Genomic DNA, 24,352 nt, shown 5'->3' with positions numbered 1-24,352 from the left:
ATATAAGATGATAAATCTTGTAAAGAAAACAAGTATTCTATCAACTTGTGTGTAGAGGAGATGGCAAGAATTGGATCAGTCGCAGTTCTCTCTTTCATCCTTCTGATGATTTTCAATTCAGGTTCGTGGCCATACAAATTTTTTTCTTTCAAATATCGAATTTTTATTTCTTTGGTTAATTTTTTGTTTCTTGTTAATTCATTCTTAATTTAGATATTGTCCATGGAGCTCCAGCTGCGGACGAAGTGAAGTGTTGCGCAACCTTTCCATTGAAGTATTGCACCACAGAAAGTTGCAACAATGCATGTAAACCCGAATGCAAGGGTGGAATTTGCAAGCTTGAAGGGTGCAAGATAATTTGTCATTGTATGTGTTAAATCGAACTATAAATAAAATAATTAAATAAATGAATTGAATTATTATGATACTTATCCACTACTTTGTTGTGAACCGAGAGATCTGGATCGTAGCCTGGGTGGATGATAAGGATTAACCTGTTCTCATGAATCTCTAACTTCCATTGAAAGTTGAATTGGAACAATCATCTTATTCTTGTTCACAACAAGCCATGACAGAGGAATAAATTCTTTTTAAGCCAGTTACATAACTGAGAAAGAAAAGATTTAGCCAAGCAGAAACCTATACATAAAAATCAAGAGTCTTTATTGGGTCTCAGTGAAACGACTGAGAAGAATGGAGTTGAGAATCTCTGGCTACTTGCAATCATGTTGAATGCCTGAAGAGCTCATCATCACCTTGTTGAGAGCACTCAAATAGGCAAGAATGCTAGAAGCTATGATGTCTGTTCCTTCACTAGTTCCACTGGCAGGCAAGGAAGAAAAGTATGATTAGACTCGGAATAAAAGATCAGAATGGAAACGCATGAAGTTGGGATCACCTCCCCATCAGAGGAGCAATATGTACTCCCCCGACGCTTTTTCCCCACAAATTCCCGGGGGGGGGGGGGGGAATCTAGAAATTAAAGTCCTCGTGGATCCCAAATGGGGAAAGAAGCATTAGGGGCCAACGGGGAGGTGATCCAGACTCAAACGCGTGGGCCACCATACCTGAAAGTACAGCGACCATTTACTCCATTACTACTTTTTTTTGTGAATTTGTGGGTTTCCTCCTCGACTACAACATTTGCGGATGCAATTGTTTCAGTGCCCTTTGACACCAAATTTGTGGAGCACTCAACAAGTGTTACTGGTAACTGCAAACAAATGAGAAACAAATTATTCTGCTCAGAAAAGCTTCTACTAATCAGCCAAAAGACAAATGTAAATGTCACCAGACTCAAACAAATCCAATGCTGTTATTACCAGAGAGACAGAGACAGAGGGGAGAGGAGAGAGAGAGAGAGAGAGAGAGAGAGAGAGAGAGTTCCTCATAAGAAACTTATTCTGGGAGCCTCAAATTCACTATTGTGTACTGGGATCTAAATACCACTTTCTTTCATATCAAACCAGAGAAAGGCAACAACTAAGAAGAACATTAATGTAAGCTATCTGAAATCTCAATAGTTATACTTGATATCCTATTCGAGGAATATATCCTTTGTATTTTCCATAACTTCTGCTTTCAAGGGTTTCCTAGTATCCTTTATTTTGACATGTTCAAGTTCCTAAATTTTCTTTCCCATCGTATCTCTCTCCCGGAATTCCTACTTCCCAAAAAAGACTCCAATTTCTAGGTTTCAACAATTGAGAATATCTCAAGAAGAAATGATTTCTCGACCAAATTTCAATTATGGTTAGAAAGAATGAAGAAATACAGTCAAACCCAAACCTTGACGATGAGATCAATGGCCTTGTAAGATGCATCAATTGAGTCTTTTCCAGTTGAACTTGCTACATGCTCCTTCCCATCAACATCAGTGAGTTTAACAGTGGCAGTAGAAAGTTCAGAAATTCCACATGTAACCTGAATCGTGGAAGTAATGATTAATTATCTATTAACAGCCACTAACCTATGCTTTAATGGCATGAGCAAGAAAATAGAGTAAAATTTACCTCCACATCTGCAAGTGACCAACAAATTTGTGGCTGGAAATTTCCATTTGACACTAATGCTTTTATGTCATCATCGGAGAGATTCTACAATAGTTAGCAATAACTACACTCAGCACCTCAAATAAGTAGATGTCTAGCTTCCATAGTCAATGTCTTAGAACAGAAAAGCAAGGTTGTGATTTTAATATCAGGACTCATACTCGTATACTTAGCACTATCATGAGATCCATACCAATTAGAAGAAATTATGCAGACTATCGCTATAAAAAATTATATGTAATATAAAATCAGCTGACACTATAAACTTTCTGCCTCATGTCCGGTATGGGTCATTATATATAATTGCATCTGTGATTGATAGCTGTAATCATTTTCTTGGAAAAGGCTAAGAGTTCGACCAGAAAACTTGAAATACTGTTGGGAACAGACATGATGAGCTCCATCACATCCAGCTCAGATGAACAGACATGATAAGCTCCATACATCCAGTCCAGAGGACCCTTCCTTTCAAAGAAGGGATTCTTCTCTTACATGTTTTCTTGCTAATAGGCAGACAATAAACATACTTGTGGTGAGTTGCCACAGGACCACAGTGGACTAGAAATTTGAACTCAAAGTTTTGAAATAAAGGATTCAACACTCAAGAAGATCCAGAGGAGGCCAACAGGGAAAACTGAAGCCAAACTAAGAAGGTCTCCGCTTTTGGGAGACTTCCTTATCTTACTTTATGGCTGGATATGAACTTCCTGATCCAGTACACTTACACTCCATGACAGTAAAAATACTGTTCTGACTGTTTTAAGAGTTTGAGATTTACCAGTCAGTCTTGAAATGAAAGAGGCCATTTTTATGTTCATGGCAATCCATTTTTATCCCTATGCTTAATCAAAATAGTTGGAACTTTCATTGACCTTTTATCTAGGTCACAAAACGTGCATCCTTTGTCTACTTCTATTCACTACCCTTGCACCAAGGTGAAATATTGTTACATTTTGGACTCATATTTAAAAAGGAAGAAGCTGTTAGAGGGGTTTATTAGTAGTTCCTAAGGAGTTCAGGCACTGCAAGTTAGGAATGTTAATTGTTGCACTCTATGTTAGACTACTAATGATAAACAGTTTCTTAGCTGTCAAAGATACATACCTCCCCCCCCACCCACCCAAAAAAAAAAAAAATTGAATTCGTTGATTTTTATGTATTTTTTCCGGGTTATGCTCCTGCCAAGGCAATGTATGCTGGATATTCGTCCATGTTAACACTTTTCATTGTGTCCTATGAAGGGAGATATTAAAAGTCTTTATACAGCCAATTAGATAAGAAGACAGTATAGAACCATCCAACAAAAGATTGGGTTGACCCGAGCATCAAGCCCTGCTAGAGCATCAGCAGAAAAGCTTCCTTCAAGGAGTTTCTCCTTTGTTCAGTTCTTCAAGTAATCCATGGTTCCATTATTTGTGGTCTGATTCCGCATTGTTCTTATTGTCTTTTCTCACCTAACTAGCTTATGAAAGATTAAGTTCTCAACTGAGACCTAAATCTAGTCTATTTACTTCTGCTTCAATTCTCCTACACTCTTTTCCTTTTAATATCTAAACCTGTCCCTCTGTCTGTTTTACCTATCCTGGTGCCCCTCTAGCAGCTCCTTATTCTAAAACTTTTAGCTAGCTGCATCATATTTACACTCTGCTATTTGACCATCAAACTAAATTCCTAAATTTTACCCAAAAAGAAGGAAACTAAAATCAAATGGAGCTTGCCACATGCAAATGAAAATCCAAAAAAAGAAGAAGAGAAATACAGCTTTAAATGGCAAGAAAAGACAAAAAATAGTTTTAAGAATAAGAGAATAGACACAAGATTCCATAAGTTCATAGGATAGGATCATATCTTATGATTCAGAAGGGGGTGAGGATTTTGAAACCAGGCTCAAAACTCAGTATCCACCATAAGTTCATAGGATATAACCACATCTTATGACTCAGAATTTAATGTTGATTCAGTTTCACTAGCCTCATAAAAGAGGAAATTGAGATAATTACTTGCATCCTTTCTCAATGATCAATAAACCTAAAGTAAATTGTTCAAAAATATTTGGTGAACTAAAGCTTTTCTTTTTCTGTCATTATGGAGTAAAATTTGCAAATAATACAAAAGGGAAAGAAAACCACTTTTAGAAGGCTGGTCTTGAAATCAGATTAACGTGCCAACCCCTTGGCACTCCAAAGCAAGTTCACACCAGTACTTAAATCATCATCTCCCCTTAAGATTTCCTAACATTTTCTTCTGCAACAGGACTCAAGGTGCTTGTGGATTGGGCTTTAGCACTCAAAAGGATGTATAGTTGCCTTAAGTCTTAACTTTTGAAGGTAAGGAAACCAAAATTCTTTAAAATGCTTATTAAAGCAGACTAGGGTGCATTTTTTTCATGTACTATATGCCACTCCAAGATCCAGGTGTTTCCAGAAGGGATCCATAAAAACTGTATATCTTTAGCAATTTTATAATTGCAATGTCAGAGGATAACACCATCAGATACCTGAGCACCCTGCCTATTCTGCAAGCTTGCCTAACATATAAGGCATCCACTGTTTATATGAAGAGAAATGATCCAAACAGAAACAAATGGTTCACTGTCTAACAATCCAAAGATCTATGCAGCTGGAGAAACGACCACCCAAAAGATTCATCAATAACCAAATCAGCAAAGAGAAACAAGCAAATATCTAACACAATGTAGATACAGTAATGCTGAGTTATGGAAAAAAAAACTTGAATGACAGAATCAGGATTGAAAGACATTGGAGGGAATTTACGAGTGAAACTAGCACAAGATAGGTTAAATTGTAATCATTCATCCAAACAACAATGTTACAGTCATAGAATGTGATTTCAACTCTTCATTACCTTTTTCTTAGCAGCAGCTGCTTTGAAACGCTGAAATATGTCGTCAAATCCTGTATCAACCTCATAACCAAGCTGAAAAGTAGGAAGACAATAAGTATAAACTGCTGCTTAAAACAACCAGATCAACTGTTTAGCATCTCATATGAAAGAATGAGAATGATACATACCTTCGAAAGGCGAGATTTCAGACCACTGCGTCCACTGTATTAGGGAAAATGAGTAGGATAGTGTTACATCACTTATTTATGAATGAAGATGCTTAATTTGAAAATGAACTACAACAAAGATTAATATCAAATTTCAAGCCCTGTATCAGGAAATAATTTTAACTACATGACTATAAAATTAAACAATGTAGGAAATTGAAGTATCAGTGTTACTTCTGGCTCACTTTTCATAAAAGCAAACACCCAAAGAGAAATCCTATGGAAAGAAACGTAAGACACCATTTCAGGATTTAGATTATGTGGTACCCAGAATTTTGTAACTAAAAAGAGTGTAACGGTTTCTTTTAAATGGAAAACAGAGTCATTCATGGACAAGAAACTTGGTAACTCAATACTATAGCCATCATTAACCCATTACTAAATTATCAATTACTAATGTTAAATACAGTATTTGGTATAAACAAAAAATGAAATATAGTATTGAGAAAGTATTCCAGACCTAAGTTTTCCAAGGACAAAAGTGGGTTCACTTGACTGATTTAATCCAATATCTTCAGGAGAAAGGATCTCATATGTACTTCTGTGTTTAAGCATGCCATCCTACAAAATAAATACTTACTCATTTTAACATTTGTAGGTTAATTTGATGAGAACGATGTTGCAAAACAAATAAACAGAATTAGGCATATAGACATACAAGAATTAGGCATTTATCAGTAAAAACAACTAGAGTAAACAATGAATGTGGAAATAGACTTTGAAGAAGAGGGGCTTCGTGTATTGTAAATAACGAACACCCTCTTTCATTATATTATAGAAAAAACAGTCTTCTAATTCAATTTCTACAACAATCAAAATCAGGGGCAAACCTGGTTTTCATTCAAATAGAAAAATTCATCCAAAGTGAAAAATAGATATATGTTGTTAATCCACAACTACTCAACTTGGCAAGCTAAAAATTTGATAGGGTTGTTGAAACCAGAGAAATCAGTTACTTCAAACCCAGATTGCAGTAATGCCAATATCTCGCTACATAAGATGAATTGTGGGATTTCAATCACCTTAAGGAATAAAGCTTAAGCCCAGAAACTCAGGCTCAATTGGTCTAGCGTAAAGAAACCAAACGTATATCGTTTCAATCCCAACAACAACATCAGTAAAGAATAATCTTAACAGCAGTAGCAATCAACCAAACAAAAGGGAATAAACAGTAGCAGAATATAAATTAGAGACTACAGCGAAGAGTCCGCGAAGAAGATTTAAGACTGAAAGGAGTGCACCAACAAAGAAGAAGAAGAAGAAGAAGAAGAAGAAGGGTAAACCGGTCTTTTCAAATTTTAAAATTATTAATTCATTATACAATAGGAGCCATGCACTATTTCTATACTTTAATGGTGCATTCTCCCTCTTTTTTATTTTTTTTTACAAAAACAATTATCTCTGCAACCCACTTTCCATGAAGCTCCTATCACCTCCCCCAACAAGGAGCACACCTGAGGCTTCTTTGACCATGACCTGAGCACAACAAGGGGTATCAACCAAGAAAAAGCACACCTAATGGATTTTCAACACTACACCACATATACAGAAGTTGTTGGTAGTGTATTTGATACAAGGAATCAAAAACTTTGGGAGAGTATCCCATAAGAAAGAAATGCAAACCTGATGGATACCACTTTCATGAACAAATGCATTAGCTCCAACAATAGGTTTGTGTGGTTGAAGCTTAAATCCAGTATATTCTTCCACCTAGGTAAGGAAATTGAGGTTCAGAAGCTTTTAAGGGGAAGAACTCACCCAAAGACACAAGAAATTATTTAAGTATTGAGAAGTGGTGACTCTTGAAAAATACCATCTTGCTTGTTGAAACAATGTGCCTAGTGTTAATCCCAGTATAAAGCCCTCCCAGCTTCTCCCCACGGCATTTCAATGCCATCACAACCTAAATTGGAAGGGGAAAATAGAATGAGAGAAACATGTGATGGTGAGGTATGAGGGGAGCAAAATCCTCTACCCCAACGGATAGACGATCTTAATTGACAAAAAGCCTACCTCTTCAAGGGAAGCATTTCCTGCTCTTTCTCCAATGCCATTGACAGTTACTTCTAATTGTCTTGCACCTGTAATTGCTCCCTAAATAGAAGTGTAGTCAACAAATTAGCTAATGGAGTTTAACCACATAAGGTATCAGTAATTTCAAGCAAAGTCTAAGGTTGAATTAGTAATTATAAAAACTAAAACGGATTAAACAATAATTAAGTTACAACACAAGAGGGCATCAGTCATTCTAGCAAAAGGTAAAATAGACACTTCACATCCAACCTTAATAACCTATTAACAATGTTAGGGGACAATAGTAATTTTATATTGAATAAAATTTAATTAATAACGAAGTTATAGCACAAGGGACATTAGTAACTATTCCTATACAATATTCGAACTATTAAAGAAATCATACTAGTAAAGATTTATGTTAATAAAAAATTACATACTAAAGACATAATAGTAAGAAAAAATACTTTGTGCAAGCTAAATCGATGAATTACCATTATTGCACTAGAAGAAGCTTGGCCAAGGTCATTATGACAATGTGCAGAAATGATTGCGTTATCTATTCCAGGAGTGTTAGCCTTAACGGAAGCAACGAACTCTGCAAATTCAGTTGGTAAGAGATTTCCTCTGTATCTGCCATGGTTATTGTCGTTGCCCCAGCCTTTAGAGATTCAGCGAAAACTTGACAAAGAAATTTCATCTCGGATCTAAAAAATAACCAAGTAATGTTAAATTGACCAGTATACATAAGACTATCATAAGTTAAACAAGTTAATTGAAGGTTTTGATTAGGTTTCATGTAATATATAGGAAAATAAATGAGGAATCTCATGTAGTGAAAATAAATTAATTTAAAGGCTGGATAACTAGAGGTTACATGCCTGCAAATTAAGACCAATGGGAACATAATATGTGCCAAATGAGGTAATGGGGTTTAAGTGTATAGGTGCTAGATTGGGTCAGCCTAGTCTGGGTATAGAATAGATTAAAATATTTAAATAATCAATTGTTTTCATCAGCTTGACTAATGTATCAATTAATTTTTTTTAATCAAATTAAATATTTAACATCTGGTGTCAAAGTTGGCATCATGTTAAAAATTGAAATCTTGAAAAAAAATACCTTGCTTCAGTGTTGTGCATATAATACGTAGGACCGCAAGTGAAACACTTCAGTTGGTCCGATCGAAATCTAAGTCCAGATCTCGATCTCGACCATTGAAATCTCGCTTCACCGTCATGCGCATTTCAGTCTTGCACATTTAATGCACATGATTGTAAAGTGAAATAGTTTAGTCCGTCGGATCAAAATCTCATTCAAGATTTCGATCTTGACCATTGAAATCTCGCTTCACCGTCATGCATATTAACTGAAGCAATTTCATAAGAAGAAAGAGGGTTACAGCTTGAAAAGTGTCAGAGGAAAGAGTAGCAAAGTGAGAGCTACCATGAACTGATATCCATGTGTTTGGATGCATGCAAGGAGAAAAAAGAGAAATTAAACAAACCTGGCAGCATCCTCAGCACCAAACTCGATGTCTTCAAATCCCAGGCTTTTGGCATAACTCACCATCTCCTTCACAATCTGCAACACCTGAACCTTCGTTTTCTTCAATTTATACTTCATGTGTATCTCGCTGGTCGCTATGAATGTCAAAACCCTGGGCCTCTTGGCCCATTTCAAAGCTTCCCATGCCTTATCGAGATCAGCACGAGTGCATCTGGCCATGCCACAGATAACAGGTACATACCCATTCTCATCAACACCATTTCCAACTTCCTCTGCAATTGTTTTCACAGCTTCAAAGTCATCTTTACTAGATGCAGGAAACCCAGCTTCTATGATGTCGACACCCAGCTTTGCAAGATTCTTGGCAATATCAAGCTTTTGCTTGGCAGTCATAGCTGCACCAGGAGCTTGTTCACCATCACGAAGGGTTGTGTCCAGAATGCGAACATAGTTTGGATCAGAGATCTTGTTGGGAATATAGACAGGGCGGCATGGAGAAGAGCTTCCCATTTGCCCGGTTTGAACTGAAATTAAGAATCAAAATGCAGATGATATATAACTTGGTGATTGATGCCAAGAGATGATAAGCGAAATGGGACAAATGAGTTATCACCTATTCACTTACTCCCTTTTGTTTTCAAAATAATGCCCTTCCATGGCAACTTTCTGTAAAGTACTTGTTTGTTATCAAAAAAATAATGAAACATGATGACGTAATTGTTAGAAATATTTCTTCTACTCATTCATCATTTCAAATTCAACATATTTATCCTCTTTTTTTTTTCTTCTGGCTTTTGTTTTTGACTAATGCGTACCCTACCTAAATTTGTAAATAGATAGTCGAAATCCGCGAATTGGCATTCGTATTCATTTAAGGGTATTCGTATCTGGAATTTTTCTTACCAAAAAATATATGTATCTGTCTACGAAGCAATCAGATTTGGATAATTGCTTATCGAATCGGATAATAGTTCGGATAAAAATTTATCCGGATTGAGTAAACCATTTAATATTTTTCTTTAAAAATGGATGATAATCGGATTCGGAAACCGGTATTCGAAAATTAGAATTTTATAATGAAAAATATTAAAAAGTGATAATTATCAATCAATAATCGAATAATTTATTGGATCGGATTATTATCGGATATCCGATAAAGTTTCGGATTCGAATTCGGATGCCTACTCTAAATTTTTGCCGGATTCGGATAGCGGATTTGCTAATCAGATTTGGATTCGGATAATGGATTTGTTAATCGGATTCGGATTCGGATACTGATGTATCCGTGCCGAATCCGATCCGTTTACAGGTATGTCCCTACCACAACCTGCAATATAATATATATATATATATATATATATATATATATATATATATATATATATATATATATATATATATATATATAATAAAGATGATAAAACACGATAACTCAATCAATAGAAAAATATGAGCCTGTTAATCATATTAAAAATCAACATATTTTTTTTATAAAGAAAAATACAACATATTTGACGTTTATTTTCTTCTTTCCAGAGTAATTATAGTTACTTAACTCAATAATCAAAAGGATTAGCTGACATTTTACTAATTATTACAAGTTTTGGTTTTACTAATAATTTGGAATGTTTCACATAAACCAAGTTTGAATTCAACGGCATATACCATACCCATTTTTGTTTTATTTCGTAAATGTATAAGCAATATTTTTTTTCTAATCAACTTTTACACCATAGTTATCAAATAAATTTATCAACCGACCTTAGCTCAGTTGGTAGAGCGGAGGACTGTAGTGGGTTAACCTGTCAGGTAATCCTTAGGTCGCTGGTTCGAATCCGGCAGGTCGGATATTCTTTTTTTTTTTTTTCTCATCCCACATTATTTTACAATGTTGATATGTACACGTGTCTCTTTTGTTTATATTTTATGTTTACTAAAACATTTTAATTTTTTTTATTCCATTGATCAAAACTCTACTGCAAAGGCAAAATTATGTAGGCCATTGATTAGCTACTTTAGGTTTACCTGAACTTAACGAAGTTTAGATTCAAAATTTAGAAGTAAATCAACTCTAGTTTTGAACTAGAATCAAGATCAAGTACTTAGGTTTGAATGTTTGACTTGGTCCAATCCATCCTTACCATCTTTATGATTCTATTTTCTAGAGGCAATATTGTAAAGTCACATAAATTATGGCAATATAGGAATTATAGAATTATCTAACTATGATTCAACAAAGTTTGCTAACGGAGTATATCATTGCATAAATTTAAGAGACATTTTGGAGTCTACCAATTTGATTCATTTTTGGAATATTTATGTTTTTTGCCAAGTGTCTTGAAGATTTTTTTTTTTTGATGCAATTTATGTATTCAATAATTCGTGGAAAAGAATAAATTAAAATCCTACATGGTCAATTAACTTGAAATCAAGGAAATTAAGATTTTAATTAGCAATGATATCTATGTAAAAGTTTTCGAAGTATAGATCACTGGCATATCTAGATTTGATCACATGATTAAAACATACGTATGCTTATGTTCTGGAAAAGAACCTAGAGTGCTGTCTAGTTAAGAGAGTTAGAGCCTCATTGCATATATTAGACACATTGCTCCCAATTTTAAGGATTCTTATCACCCAGGTAGGAGGTCCTAGTCTTAGGGGCAACGACTATTTGGCCTGTGTTCTATCCTTGGCTTGTAGAAATGATTTCTTCAACTTCAATTTTATTGTTTGAATAAATGTACTTTTTTTTTTTTAAAATCTAGGGTTTTTGCAAAATTGTTTTTGTGTTTTTTTGGGGGGACATCCTCTGTTGTGCACAAGACTCTGTTGTACATATAGATCAAATAATTGGCTGAGAAAATAAAATAAAGATTTTTAAAATTTAAAGTGAACTTTTAATCTCGGCCAATTATTTGGTATAAAAATGCACCGTTGTGTGCACGGAGGAATTTTTTTTTCCCTCGGGGTTCTCATAGTGTCTTTGCTCCTATAATGCATTTAGCCAATGTTGCTGAAGTTGCCGGGCCATTTCCTTTATTTTTAAAATTTTTAAAAATATAATAACCCAATCACCAGATAATTATGGGCCCATTAAGGACATAATGGCAAACTATCGGATTTTCTTTTTTATTTTTTCTAATGACAAACGAAAGGTTTTTGCCCTAATAAATTTTTGGCGTTTTCTTGCATGAGCTTGTAATGTTTTCTGACTAACCCTCATTTGCAATAATCAACATTAACAGCCCTTCATTTTCAATAATTAATACTGACAGGCCCTCATTTACAATAGAAAATTTTCAAATTCACTACTGCCCCTTCGAACTTGTTGAATTTACTCATGAGATCCAATCAAAAACCGACTCAGCTCTTGGATTAGATAGTTTGCTGTCATTATGTCAATAATGCCATGTGCATGTCAATTGTACAAAATTATACTATACAGTGAAATGAATATCCAAGCCTTTGTCATCACAAAAAGGAGTCAAACTCAAGGCATTAAGCTTGTATAGTTAAATTGAACAATCATTTTATTCTTGTTCACCACAAGCCACAACAGATGGATAAATCATGTTTCTTCATTAGGGAGAACAAAAAGATTTAGCCAATCAGAAAACCTATACATCAAAAACAAGAAAGTTCTTCATTGTGTTTCAGTGAAACGACTGAGAAGAATGCAGTTGACAATCTCTGGCTACTACTTGCAATCATATTGAATACCTGAAGAGCTCATCATCACCTTGTTAAGAGCACCCAAATAGGCAAGAATGCTAGAAGCTATGATGTCTGTTCCTTCACTAGTTCCACTGGCAGGCAAGGAAGAAAGTTGGATTACAATTTGGAACAAAAGATGCACAAAAGGGAAACCCATGAGCTATCATACCTGAAAGTGCAGCGACTATTTACTCCATTGCTACTTGTTTGTGTGGAATTATGGATCTCCTCCTCCTGGACTACAACATTTGTGGATGCTGTTGTTTCAGTGCCTTTTAACACCAAGTTTGTGGAGAACTCAACAAGTGTTACTCGTAACTGCAAACAAACAATGCTATTATTCTGGTGAGAAAAGCTTCTACTAATCACCCAAATTAAAGACAAATGTCACCAGGCTCAAACAAATCCAATGCTGCAATAATGAGACAGACATCCTCGGAAGAAAACTTGTATAAACTCTGGGATCCCCAAATTCAATATTGTGTAACAGGATCTAAAGACTACTTTCTTTCATAATAAATCAGTCAAAACCAAGAACTAAGACGAATATTATTGTAAGCCACCTGAAATCTCAATAGCTATACTTAGATATCCTATTTGAGGAATATATCCTTTGTATTTTTCATAACTCTGCCTTCAAGAATTTCCTAGTATCCTTATATATCAAAATCTTCAAGTTCCTAAACTTTCCTTCCCATTTTCTCTCTCCCAGAATTTCTACTTCCAAAAAAAATCCTCCAATTACTAGGTTTCAATACCTCGAGAATATCTCAAGAAGAAAATGATTTATAGACCAAATTTCAATTATAGTTAGAAAGAACGAAGAAATACAGTCAAATCCAAACCTTGACAATGAGATCAATGGCCTTGTAAGATGCGTCCACAAAGTCTTTTCCAGTTGAACTTGCTACATGCTCCTTTCCATCAACACCAGTGAGTTTAACAGTCGCAGTAGAAAGTCCAGAAATTCCACATATAACCTGAATCATTGAACTAATGATTAATTATCCTTAAACAGCCACTAACTTATGCTTTAATGGCATGAGAAAGAAAAAAGAGTATAATTTACCTGTACATCTGCAAGCGACCAACAAACTTGTGGCTGGAAATTTCCATTTGACACTAATGCTTTTATGTCATCATCGGAGAGATTCTGCAATAGCTAGCAATAACTAAATTCAGCACTTCAAGTAAGTTGATGTCTAGCTTCCATAGTCGATGACTTAGAACAAAAATCATACACAGTTTCCCCAGGCACTTTAGTAAAGCTAGGTTATGATGTTATGATATCAGGCCTCATACTCATATACTTAGCACCATCATGACATCCATACCAGTTGGATGAAATTATGCAGACTATCACTATAACAAAAAAAATGTAATAATATCAGTTGATATGATAAATTTTCTGCTCCATGTCTGGTCTGGATCATTAGAAAGAATTGCATCTCTGAATGATAGTTGTAACCATTTTCTTTCATCTTCTTCTTCTTTTCTTTTTTTCTTTTTTTTTTTTTTCAATTTTAATAATATAGCAGTAATGCTAAGAGGAAGACGATCAACATACTTGTGGGAAGTTGATACAGGGCCAGAGGGGACAAGAAATTTGAACTCAAAAGTTTTGAAATAAGGGATTCAGCACTCAAGAAGAAGAGCCTGAAGAGGCCAATATGGAAAATTGAAGCCAAACTACGAATGTCCCTACTTTTGGGAAACCTGCTTATCTTACTGGCAGATAAGGATCCAAGAAAAGAAAAATACAGTTTTAACTGGCAAGAAAAGAGAAAAACAGTTTAGTAATAGAAAATAGACGCAAAATTCCATAATCTCATAGGATATAATCATATCTTATGACTCAGAAGGGGTTGGAAATTTTGAAACCGTGCTCAAAACTCAATCAGGATCCACATAAGTTTATAGGATACAATCATTTCTTACAAATCAGAATTTTAATGCTGATTCAGTTTCATTATTCTTTACCAACAAGAAAGCACAAGATAAAAGAGGGTATTGAGATAATTTACCTGCATCCTTTATCAAACATAAATAAGCCTAGTGTAAATTCTACATATCAGATCGATATGCCAACTCCTTGGCACTCCAAGGCAAGTTCACACCAGTACTTAAATCATCATGTCCACCTTGAGACTTCCTAACATTTTCTTCCGCAACAGGATTCAAGGTCCTTGTAGATTGGGTTTTAGCACTCAAAAGGATGTGAAGTTGCCTTAGTGTAAGCTTACAAATGTAATGGAAAGGAAAATTCTTTAGAATGCTTACTAAAGCAGACTAGAGTGCATTTTTTCATGCACTATATGCCACTCCAGGATCCAGGTATTTCCATCAGGGATCCTTAAGAATTGTATATTTTTAGCAATTTCTTTTGAAGATTTTTTCCAGAAAATTATGATTGCCCTCTCAAGAGGATCCCATCAGATGCTTAAACACCCTCCTTGCATAACAAATATTAAGAGAAAATATCCAAACAGAAACAAAAGATTCATTGTCTAACATCATAAAGATCTATGCAGCTGGAGAAATGACCACCCAAAAGATTCATTAATAACCAAATCAGCAAATAGGAGAAACAAGCAAACATCTAATTAACACAATGTAGCTAAGGTAATGCTGAGTTATGGAAAAAAATTGAATGACAGAACCAAGAATGAAGATATTGGAGGGATTTATGAGTGAAACTAGCACAAGATAGGTTAAAGATGATCTTTGAAAACAATCATAAATAACATAATCATTCTTCAGATTAACACTTATGGTCATAGAATGTGATTTTCACTTTTCATTACCTTTTTCTTAGCAGCAGCTACTTTGAAACGCTGGAATAAGTCGTCAAATCCTGTATCAACCTCATAACCAAGCTGAGAAAAAGGAAGACAATAAGTAAAAACTGCTACTTGAAACAACCAAGATTAAACTGTTTAGCATCTCATATAAAGGAACAAAAATGGTAAAAACCTTCAATAGGCGAGATTTCAGACCACTGCGTCCACTGTATTAGGGGGAACGAGTAAGATAATGTTATGCAGTTGTTTATGAAGAAAGATTCTTAATCAGAAAATGTAACTCAAATATCAAGCCCAGTAGCAGGAAATAATTTTAACTACATGACTATAAAATTAAACAATGTAGGAAATTAAAATATCAGTGTTAATTCTAGCTCACATTTCATAAAAGCAAACACCTAAAGAGAAACCATATGGAAAGATAAGTAATACTTAAATTTAGACTATTTAATCACCAGAATTTTGTAACTAAAAAGAAGATAACAGCTTCTTTTAAATGGAAAACAAAGTCATTCCTAGAACTTGGTAATTTATTCCATAGCCATCACAAAATCATTACTAGATTATCAAAGACTCTGCATGTTAAACACAGCATTTGCATTTGGTTCTTCCAAAAAAGATAGAATATCGTATTTGAAGAAGTATTGCACACCTAAGTTTTCCAAGGACAAAGTTAGGTTCACTTGACCGAGATAATCCAATATCTTCAGGAGAAAGGATCTCATATGTACTTCTGTGTTTAAGTATGCCATCCTACAAAATAAATACAAAAACTTTTTAATATCTGAGCATTACTTCATTGAGAATGACATCGAAAAACAAATAAGCAGAACAAGTAAAGCTGGACCCAAGCAAATTACTTATATTCAAAATAATCAACAAATAGAAAGCATAGACACACGAGAATTTGGCATTTATCAGTTAAAAAAAAAAAAAAGAGAAAAATATTTGAGAGAACGATGAATGAGGAAATAGGCTTTGAAGATGAGGGTTTCGTGTATTTTAAATAACGATCCTGTTTCATTATAAATAGAAGAACTGTCTTCTAATTCCTTTTCTACAAAAATCAAAATCGGAGGCAAACCTGGTTACATTTCAAATAGAAAAACTAATCCATGGCTTTAATAAAAGTGAAAACTAGATAGATGTTTTCAATCGACAACCATTTGAGATTCAACCAACAACCACTCAATTCGGCAAAGCTCAAATTTTGAAAAAGAGTTACTGAAACCAGAGAAACTAGTACCTCCTAACCCAGATTGCAGTAAGGTCAATATCTCCCTGCATAGGATGAATTCTGGGCTTTCAATCACCGGACGAAAGACAGATAGCCGAAGCCCAAAAACTCAGATTGGGATTACACATCGGCCATGATCAGTTCCTTCCTTTCTGCCATTGTTGGTAAAAAATTCTAATGTCGACGCAAAAATGTTTTGAACAAGGAAGAACAAGGGCAAAATGGTCTTTTCGAATTTAAAATAAGAGTCATGTGCAATTTTTGTAATTTTTAGGGCGGTAAAGTTTTAGCATTGTCCCGAGAAATTTTCACGCAAAATATCTTTCAAATTTTCAATACCACCCCAGTTACCCTGAAATTAATGCCGCCACTTTGGTTATTCTATTTATCAATTAAATCTCTACTAAGTGAATAGTAGGGGTATCAATTTACAGCACAAACCGCTAAAACTGAACCAAACCAGCCCATTGTCATTTAAACGGGTCCAAACCAAACCTTAATGGGCTGTGTTTAGGCTGAAGGGGCTCCAGTTTGAAATCGAACCACAATCATTTAGAACATGTGTTTACATTAAATAGTGTTTACCACTTGGTAGTTAGTATAGACAATCAAAAAAATTAAGTAGGAATTCAAAGATTGGATAGAATAATTAGGTTTGAAGGTCCAACTGAATGTATTAAATTTGTTTAAATTGAGTAAATATTTATCCAATCCAGACATATTTATTCTACATATCAAACTAGATACCGAACCAAAGCAAAGACAAATTCAAAGAAGGGGGAAAAAATATACATTCTCATAGAATAAGAACCCACTTTCAAGACAAAACAAACATAGTACAAGATGTAATTTAAAAGGGTTTTTGGTTTGATGATTTATTTCTGGAACCATCCGGTGAAGCTTGAGGAATGACCTTACAATCTCTATGTTACTACTTACTATATGGGCTCTTGATTTCTATAGGATGGGTGGATTTTTTACAACGTGGAATGACTTTTAATTTTCTAATGAAAATTTACCAATAACAATTTTGCTTTTGATGGAATTTTAGTTTTTGTTACGCTCAACTATTTATTTGTTGTTCTTTTTCTTGATACCATAAACTGTAAGTCAACCTGAATTCAAAACGCACCAAACTAAATCCGGCTGGAAACCGTTATTTTGTTAACGGGTTGTGTTTGGGCTATGTGTCTTTCAATCGGAAACCTCCCCAAATCACACTGTTGACACCCCTGGTGAATGTATAAAAGAGAAAACACTCCCTACTTTCAAGAAATCATAGTGAAATGCTTATGTAAGCAAATTAATTATTTCAAAAGGGTAACAATAACTTTGAACAAAAAACCTTACAGTCATCTCATTTCTGTCTCTTACTTCCTTATGTGACTTCTTCTTCTTCCAATCATATAAATCTTTATGAAGTTTGGGAGATATGATCTATGAATAGTGTTTTTAACTTTGGATACATACGGTGATAATATTGGGAAAAAATTAAAAATTAAATGAGACTAATGATAAATTAGGTATCTCAAGGAGTGGCATTAGTATATAATGAGGGTTAACTTGGGGGGGGGGGTGACACTGAAAATTTCCCATGTTTCAGCTTTGCTATGAAATATAGTACATCTAGTTGGTAGGTGAATCACTAAATACTTCTAATTAGCAAAGAAATCATAATGCATTCACATTAGTAATTTTATTTCAAAGGTTTCAACTAAGAATTTTAATTTTATGCTAATAGATTTTCAAAAACACACCATGAGGAGAATGGGTGCTGTACAGAAGTTGTTGGTAGTTGATTTGATTCAAAGGAATCAAAAACTTTTTGGAGTGTATTATCTCGTAAGAAAGGAACGCAAACCTGATGAATACCACTTTCATGAACAAAAGCATTAGCTCCAACAATAGGTTTGTGTGGTTGAAGCTTGAATCCACTATACTCTTCTACCTGGGTGCCCAAGAAATTAAGGTTTAGAAACCATTAGGGAGAAGGCTCGACCAAAAACACACAAGAAATTATTAAGTATCGAGAAGCTAGCAGTGACCATTGAAAAATACCATCTTGCTTGTTGAAACAATGTGCCTAGTGTTAATCCCAGTATAAAGCCCTCCCAGCTTCTCCCCACGGTATTTCAATGCCATTACAACCTAAGTTGGAATAAGGAGAAAATAGGAAAAGTTAGTAGTTCAAGATTCAAAAATTAGTGATAAGTCCAAATCCTTTATCCATTGGGGTAGATGTTTGTGTTCTTCTCATACCTTTTAATCATACATTTATGAGGGAATTTACCTCTCAATATTGAGAAATGAATTCATGTCATTTATGCATCAGGGTAGAGGTCTGTGCTCAATTTCTTCACCACAAAATAAGGGACGAGGACTTCAATGGGGTCCATCAGAGGTCTCACTTTGATTCCTTGTGTCAACACTCATTGGGGCACCTCACCCTATTGTGTAGCGGAGCGGTATGAGGAAGAGCACAGGTGTTAACGCATAGAGGATTCAGACCAATAAAGTAAATTAACTATAGTGAATTCCCTTCTTAAATATATGGTAAAAGAATGTGAGAATAACACAATCCGCTACTCATCAAAGTAAAAGATACAAACTAACAAAGAATCCAGCTCTCTTTTGTTTTTTTTAACTAAATAGTTTACTTATCTACTGAGCTGCCAACTATCGACACCGAGATTTCAATCTCGACTGTTTATCTCACTTTCAACCACCTGCGAGATGACGATCGAGATCGAAATCTCAATGGCATCGGTTAATGGGAATTTAATGCATAGTATTCAAGTCTGTCCCGATAACATAACTTACAAAGAGCCTACCTCTTCAAGGGGAGCATTTCCAGCTCTTTCTCCAAGGCCATTGATAGTTACTTCTAGTTGTCTTGCACCTGCAACTGCTCCCTGAATCCAACGCGTGGTCAATAAATTAATTAGTATTCTCCAAAGTACCCACTCAATGTACGAATCTTTTTGGTTACCAAAAAAAAAGAAAATTATACGGTTCGTTTTTCTTTGTAAAGGTGTTCTTGGTATATGTAATTTATATTTATTATTTATGATCTATACGTGAATAATGTTACTGGTGACAAATCATAAAAAATATTGAGCTATCAAACAAATCATGTTCTTAAGGTTTTATGTCAATAAAAATATAAAGGGTAATTTTCATATAGACCCCGTGAGGTTTGTTCAATGTCATTTCTAGTACAAAAAAATTGAGACTTTGCATATGTCTTCCTTGTACTATAGAAAAAGTCAATTTAAGGACAAATTATTGTTTCTATGACCAATTTGCCCTTATTCTTTTTTTTTTTTTTAACAAATTTCATTTGGACCCCATAGGTTTGGTTTATGTCATTTTTAGTCCAAAAAAACTGAGACTTTGCATTTGCCTTTCCTATACTATAGAAAAAGGTCAATTTAAGGACAACTTAAACTTTTATGATCAATTTGCTCTTTTTTTTTTTTTAATTTAATTTGTTTACATATACATACATCGTTCCTGCCATGAAGCTCGAAACTCCCATTTTTAGTCCAAAAATGGGGTTTAAATTATAGAAAAGTTTTAAAATTTAAATAAATTTTAAAATATGATCAAAATACCTTTATATGTTAAAATCACTCAAGTGCCTCTTAGCTTAAACCCTATTTTTGGACTAAAAGGGGATTTACGAGTTTCATGGCAGGTATGATGTACATGTAAAAAATTTAAATTAAAAAAATAATAAGGGCAAATTGGTCATAAAAGTTTAATTTGTCCTTAAATTAACATTTTCTATAGTACAGAGGAGGCAAATTTAAAGTCCCGGTTTTTTTTTTAACTAAAAATGACATAAACCAAACCTCAGGGGGTCCAAATGAATTTTGCCCCAAAAAAAAAGAATAAGGGCAAATTGGTCATAAAAACGATAATTTGTTCTTAAATTGACTTTTTCTATAGCACACAGGAGGCATATGCAAAGTCTCAATTTTATTGGACTAAAAATGACATAGACCAAACCTCTGAGAGTCCATATGAAAATTACCCAAATATAAATCATAAATCACATCATATATATATATATATATATTTAATTTTTATTAAATTTATGTATATTTAAATAATTCTATAGACATGACAGCAATAAAAAAACACTTTCTTTGGTAAATAAGAAAAAGGACTTTGTGTAATTTCAATCAACGAATTACCATTATTGCACTGGAAGAAGCTTGGCCAAGATCATTATGACAATGTGCAGAAATAATTGCATCATCTATTCCAATGGTATTAGCCTTAACTGCAGCAACAAACTCTGCATATTCAGTCGGTAAGAGGTTTCCTACTGTATCAGCAATGCATAAAGTTGTTGCCCCTGCCTTTAGAGATTCAGTAAACACTTGACAAAGAAATTCCACGTCGGATCTGAAAAGCAACCAAGTAATGTTATGTTGATCAACATGTACATAAAATAAAGACTGGGCACCTATAGGTCACATGCCTACAAGGACCAATGGGAGCATGCTATATATGCTTAATGGGGGCATACTCTCAAATATGGGTGTTAATTGCGTACCAAAATCGTTTAACCATACTGAACCATGCCGTCTAAAACCGCACCGTACCTTACCATTCAAAATTCGGAACGATACGCACCGAAACTGAATTTTTTTTTGGTACGTTTCGGTTTTAAGTACTCGTACTGTCGATATGTACCGAAACAGTACCGAATTGGTACCATACCAAATTAAGGGATATAAATTGTAATTTTACAATTAAAATACTTTACCTTTACCCTATCTCTAATTCTCTATTTTAGTTTTTCATTTAATCATCCACTCATCTTCTTAGATTTACTTGTTTTGTCTCTATTAATATAAAATTCTATTGATTGGTCGATCGCAATTTCATTAAGATCTTAATAATCTAATAACAAAAGTGGCATAAGATTATTCGTACCAAAACATTACCGCACTAGATCTGGTGTTTAAACCTTTTTCCCGCATCGATTTAATACCGAAACCGTACTAAACCATTTTTGTAAATATTGAAACTGTATTGTACTGTGTAATTCGGTACTATATGGTATTGGTTTTCGGTATTTAAAGTTGGTATCATATCGAAACCGTACCAAATTACCAAAACCGTACCGATTGACAGCTTTACTCTGAAATATGTACAAGATTAGGCCAATCTAAGTATAAAATAAGTCAAAACCTTAAATTAACCTACGTTGAAACTTTTTGCACATTGATTAAATATTAAATATTTGATATCAGAGCTACCAACATGTCAGGGGATGTGAATTCACCAGAAAAGGGATCTGAAGATACCAGAAAGAGCTACTTGAAGTAGCTTGAAAAAAGAATAACTAGGAGAGCTAGGGTTACCTGAAAATGCTAGTTAGGCATGATGTTGGGGGTGCATGCATGGAGAAAGAGAGAAAGAGAGAAAGAGAGAAAGAGAGAAAGAAACAAACCTGGCAGCATCCTCAGCACCAAACTCGATATCTTCAAATCCCAAGCTCTTGGCATAACTCACCATCTCCTTTACAATTTGCAACACTTGCTCCTTGGTCTTCTTCAATTTATACTTCATGTGTATCTCGCTGGTCGCTATGAACGTCAAAACCCTAGGCCTCGTCGCCCATTTCAAAGCTTCCCATGCTGTATCGAGATCAGCACGAGTGCATCTCGCCATGCCACAGATGACTGGAACATACCCATTCTCATCAACGACATTCCCAACTTCCTCTGCGATTGCTTTTACAGCTTCAAAGTCATCGTTACTAGCTGCAGGAAACCCTGCTTCTATGATGTCGACACCCAGCTTTGCAAGGTTCTTGGCGATATCAAGCTTTTGCTTGGCGGTCAGAGCTGCACCAGGAGCTTGTTCACCATCACGAAGGGTTGTGTCCAGAATGCGGACATAGTTTGGATCAGAGATCTTGTTGGGAATGTAAACAGGGCGGCATGGAGAAGAGCTTCCCATTTGGGCTTTGGTTTTGATGACTTGAAGCAGGTGGGTTGCAGAGTTGCAGGTTGTGTGGTGAGTCTAGAAAGACTCAAAATGCAGATGATAAATAATTTGGAGAATGTTGCCAAGAGATGATAAACAGATGGAGAATATTGCCAAGAGATGATAAACAGATAAAATAATTATCAAGCACTCGAGGCGAGAGCATAACATAAAAAATCTGTCCGACATACTATGCTCACCCTCTCCAAGACAAAATTTATAATAAATTTTAACATAAAGAATTTTTTACATGAACATCCAATAATTTATTTGAAAACTCAGGGCATCTCCTCTCAAAATTGAAACTTCACTTAATAAATTTATTTAAAATCTTAAATAATATTTGTAAGATTTTTTTTTCATGAACCCCCTTTGTTTTCATCAAAAACATGACCTACCTTCCAAAATCAAAATCTTAAAAAGGCACCCTCCATCCTTAGTTAACTAATAAAAGTCGAATTAATTTATTGATATGATCATATTGACCATAGAGTGATAAAATGATTATATAAAAGTTTATTTTAATTGGAGGAAATTTCACTCATTTAATCTAGGGTAATATGGTGATATTAAAAATATTATTTAGGGTTTTAAAATAAATATTAAAAATATTATCTAAGAATTCTTATGAATTTATTAAGTATGGTAAAAAAAAAATTATATTTACGTTAAAAGAAAAATGACGGTGTGAAATGTGAATGGAACTTTGTAAAATTTTGATTTTGGGGAAGGTGTGAAGTGTTTTCAATAGAAACGGAGGAGGCTCATATAAAAATTCTTTAGGATTTCAAATAAATTTATCAAATGAAAGTAAAATCATAAAATTGTAAAATCAAAGTTAAAACTCACGAAAACCTGACGGTGTTAAATGTGGAGGGGTGTTTTGCAAGGTTTCAATTTTAAAGGAGGGTGCCAAGTTTCCGATAGAAATGAAGATGTGGGTTGGAATAAATGGTAGATGAAATCCTAATGGGTTAGATGTGGGTCTCACCACTATTCTGTGATGGGTAAGCCACAATAAAGTGCATTGTTCTCTTTTTTGTTTTTAATGATCTTTAGGTATACTTTTTTCTCCGACATCCATAGAAATCTTTTATAATATTTCAAAGATAAGACGTCACATTAACAATATTACAATTACTTATCTTAATAATTAAAATGATTTTAGGTAATGTTTTATCTGGATCCCTAGAGGTTTCGTCCATGTTATTTTTAATCCAAAAAATCAGAGACTTTGCATATGCCTCTCCAATGGTTCAAAAAAAACTTAATTTAAGGACAGATTATCACTTTAAACCAACAAAAAAGATGACCCTTCACCCATCTTTGTCTAAGTTTTAGCTCTGCAAATAAAATTTAAGCTAAGGGGCATTTGAATCATTTTAATACATAAGGGTTCTTGTGCATGGCACAACCTTTTGCAGAAATTCGGTCAAAATTCGTCCAATATGGTGAGGAACGAATCAAAACAACCTCCAAAAAATATCAACAAATGTCGCTGGAATCTTGTGGAAAAATCGTCGAACTTGAGAAATGTCGGCAAAAGTTTGGGGCAAACAGCTTCTTCTTCTCCATTTAAACCCTAATTTCTCTTTCTCCGATCCTCTTTTCTAAATTTCTCTCCTCTTCTCTTTGAAGCAAAGATTTGCAGAGATAGAGGGAGCGAGAGAGAGGAGTACAACAAGATCTCTCGAAAAATTTGTGGAAAATCATGGGACAGAAGTCACATAACACAAATGTCTTTGATCTATGTTTTACCCATGAAAGAGTGGGATCGACTTCGTAGGAGCGAAGAGCATGTCCTATGTACAAAGTCTTTCACACTTTTCAGCCCAAGTTTACTCACCAATCGCCGGAATCACAAATAGAGAGACAACGAGAGAGAAAGAGCAAGAACAAAGAAGCTCAAAATCCACACAACTTAGTAGGGAACTTTTGAACTCCTCT

At 34.6% G+C, this 24,352-nt stretch overlaps 1 protein-coding gene, 1 non-coding gene and 1 pseudogene across 3 annotated transcripts; 1 reads left to right on the top strand and 2 right to left on the bottom strand.

The window, feature by feature from the left end:
* Positions 1 to 527: 527 nt before the first annotated feature.
* Positions 528 to 9,154, bottom strand: LOC149005726 (2-isopropylmalate synthase 2, chloroplastic-like; annotated as a pseudogene). Its single transcript, XR_016175522.1, has 12 exons — positions 8,643 to 9,154; positions 7,630 to 7,842; positions 7,136 to 7,216; positions 6,936 to 7,025; positions 6,746 to 6,832; positions 5,583 to 5,683; positions 5,084 to 5,117; positions 4,917 to 4,988; positions 2,013 to 2,096; positions 1,789 to 1,923; positions 1,068 to 1,213; positions 528 to 822 (listed from the first exon to the last, which is right to left on the bottom strand). The product of XR_016175522.1 is annotated as a 2-isopropylmalate synthase 2, chloroplastic-like (transcript).
* Positions 9,155 to 10,400: 1,246 nt separating this feature from the next.
* Positions 10,401 to 10,492, top strand: TRNAY-GUA (transfer RNA tyrosine (anticodon GUA)). The gene is given in 2 exon segments: positions 10,401 to 10,437; positions 10,457 to 10,492. It is a non-coding gene; the product is annotated as a tRNA-Tyr (tRNA).
* Positions 10,493 to 12,247: 1,755 nt separating this feature from the next.
* Positions 12,248 to 22,522, bottom strand: LOC149005724 (2-isopropylmalate synthase A-like). The gene is made up of 13 exons (XM_089135983.1): positions 21,867 to 22,522; positions 20,599 to 20,812; positions 19,231 to 19,311; positions 18,458 to 18,547; positions 18,261 to 18,347; positions 15,815 to 15,915; positions 15,335 to 15,368; positions 15,166 to 15,237; positions 13,431 to 13,514; positions 13,207 to 13,341; positions 12,531 to 12,679; positions 12,368 to 12,453; positions 12,248 to 12,264 (listed from the first exon to the last, which is right to left on the bottom strand). The coding sequence occupies exons 1-13, from the start codon at positions 22,376 to 22,378 to the stop codon at positions 12,248 to 12,250; spliced, it is 1,662 nt and encodes a 553-aa protein (XP_088992109.1). The 5' UTR covers positions 22,379 to 22,522.
* Between the last annotated feature and the right edge of the window lie 1,830 nt (positions 22,523 to 24,352).

This window comes from Hakea prostrata, chromosome 9 (assembly GCF_041222555.1).
Source record: "Hakea prostrata isolate BN-2017 chromosome 9, UWA_Hpros_2, whole genome shotgun sequence".
NCBI classification, from domain to species: Eukaryota; Viridiplantae; Streptophyta; class Magnoliopsida; order Proteales; family Proteaceae; genus Hakea; species Hakea prostrata.
Note: the sequence above shows the minus strand (reverse complement) of the source record. Positions and strands in the feature narration are given on the sequence as shown.